The sequence below is a fragment of the Humulus lupulus genome, chromosome 6, assembly GCF_963169125.1.
Source record: "Humulus lupulus chromosome 6, drHumLupu1.1, whole genome shotgun sequence".
Taxonomy (NCBI): domain Eukaryota; kingdom Viridiplantae; phylum Streptophyta; class Magnoliopsida; order Rosales; family Cannabaceae; genus Humulus; species Humulus lupulus.
The window spans coordinates 172,713,048-172,719,473 of record NC_084798.1 but is presented as its reverse complement, the minus strand read 5'-3'; the positions used below and the strand labels follow the sequence as shown (position 1 = coordinate 172,719,473).

The 6,426-nt window shown below is 37.8% G+C and overlaps 1 protein-coding gene across 1 annotated transcript; it reads right to left on the bottom strand.

Annotated features, from left to right (window-relative positions):
* Nucleotides 1-2,379: 2,379 nt before the first annotated feature.
* Nucleotides 2,380-5,906, bottom strand: LOC133782725 (EIN3-binding F-box protein 2-like). The gene is made up of 2 exons (XM_062222092.1): nt 5,501-5,906; nt 2,380-5,109 (listed from the first exon to the last, which is right to left on the bottom strand). The coding sequence occupies exons 1-2, from the start codon at nt 5,523-5,525 to the stop codon at nt 3,203-3,205; spliced, it is 1,932 nt and encodes a 643-aa protein (XP_062078076.1). The 5' UTR covers nt 5,526-5,906; the 3' UTR covers nt 2,380-3,202.
* Between the last annotated feature and the right edge of the window lie 520 nt (nt 5,907-6,426).

Genomic DNA, 6,426 nt, shown 5'->3' with positions numbered 1-6,426 from the left:
TCCCAAAATTCAGCTCGGTAAATAAGGAAAAGTCTGCAATCCCAAATCTACAAAGAGTGTTGCCCACGTAGAATTGGCCCTCTTCAGGCTTCTTGCTTTCCACCTTACGCAACATCAGATGATACAGTAGAACCCCAGAAAAACTAAAGGACTTTGCCTTAAAGAACTGTCCCAACAGGCATGCCTATGCCCGTTCAATAAGCCCATGCCTCCTAAACTGCTCTATAAGGGTATCCAAGTAAGCACTACCCCTATAAGTAACACGACCAGGAAAGTGCTTCTCCAACGGTACAATAAGATCAGGCATCTGAAGAAAAAAAATTGTTAGTAATATATTTTAAACAATCTGGTAAACATCGAGGACCATCAAGACATGCCAAGGCTCATCGAGGTAAAAATAAAAATCAAAAGGCAGATAAACTATCAAGGCCTATCGAGGCCTATCAAGGTCCCACACAATATTGATGCTGACCATTACTGTCGAGGCCTATGGGGGCTTGTCGAGGCCTAGCGAGGTCTCAAACAATATTGATATTGACCACTACTATCGAGGCCTATCAAGGTGCATGCAAAATCAGAAAATACCTAATTCTCGGGGCCTATCAAGTTCTATTGAGGCACGGAAAAAATCATAATATACCTAACTCTATCAAGGCACAATCAATACCAGAACCAAATAGATACTATCGAGGCCTATCGATTTCTATCGAGGTGAATAAAAACTAGAAAAAAACTCATATTTCTTCATTCCCTAGCCTCGATCTATCCTATGAACAAAAAATTAAAAAATAAACCAGGCCCAGACAATTTATTGCAGAATAAATAAGTAAATCCCTCACCTTTGCCTATTTTGGGGTTGTTTCGCTCTTGGGTTTTCTCTCCTACTCGCCTACTCCGGTCGAGATTTCTTGCCATTGATGTGCGGTCATGGGCATGGAAGACAATGCTCACAGCTTCCCTTGGGTTCCGACAGTGAATGCGAAAGGAGAGAGGGATTTTGGGGATTTTGGTTCGGGACTAAGAGAGTGAGAGAGAGAATAGAGAGAGTTTGAGAGAGTAGAGAGAGAAAGTGGGAAACAAATTTCAGGGGTAGTTTTGGAACTAACGAAGATACTGGAATCAAATTGGCATGTATATAGTGGGTAGGGTATTTTTGTTATGGTACCCCATTTAATGCATCAATAGTCAAATTAATAGTTATTGATTAGGTAATTAAGTACATCATAAAATGAAGAATATGTACGTTTCTACAAGTTTATTGTAAGTAATTCATATTGTGAAGATTTGAAAGATTTTGAATGGGATTACAGTGTTGAACATAGACATTTTAAGACATTATGGTATGGTATGGTACATTATACAATATATATATATATATAGAGAGAGAGAGAGAGAGAGAGAGAGAGCGAGAGCGAGAGAGAAAGAGAGAGAGACCACATGAATGGCAAACGTACGATTGGTAGTGTGGAGAGTGAACAAGCTAGTTGAATGCACTTATTTACGTTCTAAACAGCATCATTTCATCCCAACCGACCATCACATGCAATCAACTTCCATTGTCAACTATTGCCTGTTCCCACCACGTTATCAATCAATAATATATAAGGCAAGTTTCTAAATCTATTATCGTTTAAAATTTGTATAAATAAATATATATATATATATATTTCTATATCTTAGTATGGAATTCACATGCAAATCTCTATCTTATCTGTTTAAAGCAATGTCAAAAGTGATTATCAATTTTTAAGAGTATATCTTTGTAAATCTATTTTGAGAATTGTATATATCTTGGTAGCTCGAAATTGATTTGCAAATCTATTTAATGTTAGTTTTTTTTATTTTTCTAAAAAAATATCTATTATATATTAGTTAAATAAATAGACTTTGTACAAAAATTTATTGGCTAAATGGGTTATGATTTTCATGCCAACCAAGCAACTAATAATATGTTTATCAGTGCCAAAAAATATATATAGATTTATATATATATATGTGTGTGTGTTTATAAGCAACTAACAATACATTAGTTGTTATATACAAAGGAAATGAGTAATAGGTATGAATAGAAATTTTTTAATGTTATTTTGCACAAAATGACCTCAATAGAGTACCAACGCGCGTGTCTAGATCATTTTGTAGAAAAATATCAAAAAGAAAAATTATTATGAAGAATGAGTATAAAAACTATTCTACCAACCACAGCCAAAAGTAATCACTCCGAATAATAGTAATTGATGTGGATTTTCTTCTAGTTTTTCAAGGCACCAAAAATGAATATACAAGGCTGCCTAAGAAAATGCTAATCATGTTTTTTTAGATTAAATGTATCAATACTGTTCCAATTCATTGCGAGGTAAATGCATCATAACACAACAATCAAGCTAAATTACCTAATTTTTTATTTATTTATATTAAAGTAGTGACAAAGTACAACACAGTAGAATGAGAAACCAGCAAAGCTATATGGGACATGGATGATAAAATGAGAAAAAAAACAACCAAAACAAGGTTGTCAAGGCACACATAAGAGAATGCCACCATCAAAGCCCACATAGATCCGAGGTACCCTTACTAAAGAACTGCCTAAATCAACCACCCAACACTGAAAAACACTCGTGAAAAGGGAAAAACAAACCCCCTACAATTATGCAAATCCCTGAAACAGACTCTTTTTAGTCACTCTACTACAAAGAACTGACTTCAAACAATGGGTTTCGCAGGGGTGAAACATAAAAAAGAAAGCTTGATCAGACACGCCAATGGAGGAATGTGCAGGAAAGCTAAAAACACCACATCGAATAGCAGGACCCAAACGTGTGCAGTAAGAAAACGCACCAGCAAGTGGAGAACCTTGGACTAAAACTTGGTAATATTCACTGGGAACCATGGCCAAGATGAAACCTCCTGCTGATCAGGGGCTAAACAGTGAGAACAGGTAAGGGAGCCTGCTAAAAAAGGATGACAAAGTATAGGCCAAAGTCACCCAGAAAACAACCAAGCCAGCCAAAAAGTCCACCAATGATGAGCAAAAACAGTATGACTAACGTTGTGCTATCCATATCGGTTAACCATAAGAGCTAAAAACCACCTATCAAGTAACAACTTAAAAAACAAATCCACGGACTCCACTATCTCTGACATCTCTATATCTGCCTCTCTTTTAGCATATAGGAGAGTATTGTTCTGTTCAATCTCTTAATTAGGCCAAGATATCACATCTCCACAAGCTCTCCACAAGCAGCTCAACTGTTCTGCTGCTGATTGAATTGCAATGTTGGAGATTCAACCCAACTAGAGTCTCACCCAATTTCTTAAGGCAAAATGCGCTCTTGTTCGTTACTTCAGAACAACCAGAAAGAGAGAGCACTTGCAAATTGATTTGCGTTGCATTAGAAAGGGCTGAAATGCCAGAATCAGTGATTGCACATTTAGAAAGGTCTAGATCTCTGAGTAACAAGCAATCATCTGCAATTGCTGCCAAACTTGCATTCGTGATCCTCCTGCATCCATCAAGATTCAATGACTCCACTGTTCCTCCATGAAACTTAGCCAAAGCAATGACTACCTCATCTGATAAATTCAGGCAGCCACTAAGATTCACTTTGACAAGTCCTTCCTCACAGTTCTCAAGAAGTGGAAGAATCCCAGCATCTGTTATTCCATAAAGCCCACTCAGATCTACATCCTGAAGTTGAGGGCACAAGCTCCCCACCATGGCAAGGCTAACACTACCAAAACCAGGGCAGTTTCGGATGGATAGAGATCGAAGAGATCTGCAGGGAGAGGGCATAGATACTTCAGAAGTGATATCCTTGATGCCCATGCACTTCACTAGGGTAAGGGACTTCAACTTAGTTCCACAGTTTGAGAGAGCACCAACAATCCCTGCCTGGGTAACCCTATTACACTCCTCCAATTGTAGGCTCTCAAGCGATGCAGCAACTTTGGCAAAAGCAACCAAGCCATTATCAGACACAAAACAACACTTACGAAGGCACATCTGCCTAAGATTCACACAACCCTTGCCCATAGCTTCAAGGCTGGCATCGGTTATTCCCCGGCAAGAAGTAATTGCTAATGACACCAACTTCTGAAGACCTTGAGCATTTCCTATGACCGAAAATCCTTTCTCACTTACATTTTGGAGACCAATAAGATTAAGATTGGTAATAGCCTTGCCATAATGTCCAATCACTGCAATGGAGAAGTCTGTGATATTCAAAGCCTGAAGCTTTACCTTTGATAGCACTAAAGAAGCTGATGATAGCAGACTTGATACTCCATGATCCCCAACAAGAGGACAGTCTCTGATAGATACAGACTGCAGCTTGGAGCAAAACCTTCCAACAGCTTGCAATCCATCATTACCAATCTTAGAGCATGATTCAATACTCAAAGCTGTCAAATTAGGGCAATTCTCAGCAATTGCCATCAAACCCTTGTTGGAAATTGAAGGACACTGGCAAAGGTCAAGCTTCTCTAACAATGGGCATCCTCTAGCTATCTCATAAAGACCTTGATCTCCAACAGCGGGAACATTCCACAAAGAAAGGGCCTTCAAAGATGGACAACCCCGAGCAATAGCAGACAGTCCAACGTCTGTAACTCCACGAACGGTGTTGCTTCCTCGGATTGAAAGCTTTCCAAGTCCCCCACGGCTACTAGTTCCAACTGAAATGGCAGCTAGTCGAGTATCAGTTGCTTTCTTTCCCACCACACACCTTGAAAGATATCCATCACTTTTTAGTTCTTGATCTTCATCAGAATCGATCATTTCAACATCACTAGAGGAAACCACTTCATTCTCCAACTTTGATGGCATCTCAGTTCTGCGGATACTACTCAACATCGAAAGCCATTTCTTTGAAACACAAGCACAAGAGCTCCTCTCTTTACCGCCCTGCAGGCGTCTTAGGATCTCAAAAAGGCACTCATCGGGTAGTACTTCAATGGAGGGTTTAACAACCTGCTCCAAGAAGCTTCCTTCGAAGGCAAAAGGGGCACTGATCCGTGCTCTCTTGCTAGGAGGACAATACACATCAACATGGGAACCAAACAGTCCCTGGTTTGAGTAACAAGAGCCCCCAGAGTAAAATTCATCATCACCTGAACCCAAAGCAATCTATTATCAGCCACAGTTCTTTTCATAATTTGTTTTCTTGATCTACTTCTATTCTAAACATTCTACCACATAAAATTTAACAAAAATCAACAGCTCTTGGACCTGAAAACATAGATTTCCCCCTAAAAAATAATTAGGATCAGACTTCTAGATCAAATCAAAAGGCTACCCTCAAATGGCTACATATCAAAGAATTTAATCCGATCTAAAAGTATTCTAAACATGATTCCCTCTCACATATTCAGAACTATAAACCATCCAAAAATCAGTGAAATAAAACTAACATCATCATATAGACCAAAACTTGTGTAAAAAAAATTGAAAACCCAGATAAAACAACATAGAAAAAAGGAGAATCAAAACCCAGAAACGTACCACTGTAATTAACAAGGGTAGGCATGATGACAGTCGAAAAAGAACAAAGCCGAAGAGCTCCTCAAGGCACAAAAACCCTCCAGGGAGAGAAAAAAGGATCAAACTTGAAGCAAAAACGGTTGCAGCGAAGCAGATTAAGATCCAAAGAAAGCACAAGAGCATTTGAATTGAAGAGAGGAAACCCCAACAAGCAGGGCAAAAAAGAAAAGCCAAGAAGAAAAAATGAAAGATTTTGATTTGGTTGAGTGACGAATGGAATGGGTAAGGGAAATGGAAATGGAAATGGAATATATGTGTAAGTGGAGAAAAGGGTTTTATTGGGAGAAGGGACAAGAAAAGTTGTCGTTGTCAAAAAACAATGGTGTGGTGTGGTATGGTTTTTTGGTACATGCAATGTATTCTTCCTGAAATCCAGTTATTCCTCTCCCCCACACTACAATTCCCCTAGCCCTAGTCCTAGTCCTAGTCCAACCACCACCTCACCAATACAGAAAACTGAATACCAGGGACTCACTATTATTAAATTTTTTATTTAATTAATAATATGAATAAATAAAAAAGAAAGTAGCCTTGTTGGTAATCTTATATGCATGAACTAGTGGTTAGTTACTAGTGTGCATGATAATGATATCATAGGCAGGCAGGCAGGCAGGTACATTGATTTGACCATGCCATTCAGACTTGTACTTATTACGACAAAGTCTAGGTTTTTTTCTTTTAAAAAAAAATCATATATCAAACTATGGTTTTTTTTATTTATATATTTATTTTTGTTACATTTTTTGTAAAACCATTATTTTTTGTATAATTTAATTTTTTTGTGTGGCAATTTTAATTTTGTTTTTAATATTTAATGATTTATATACAAATGAGTTATATTTTAACAAAGCAAAATCTATTGAGTTTATAAGATTGATGAAAATGAC

What these genes read in the sequence shown, in the direction of transcription:
- LOC133782725 (XM_062222092.1), bottom strand. Translation starts at nt 5,525, where the DNA reads ATGCCTACCCTTGTTAATTACAGTG. An exon ending in TACCCTTGTTAATTACAGTG is followed by an intron (nt 5,110 to 5,500) that starts GTACGTTTCTGG and finishes CTTTGGGTTCAG; the next exon opens with GTGATGATGAATTTTACTCT.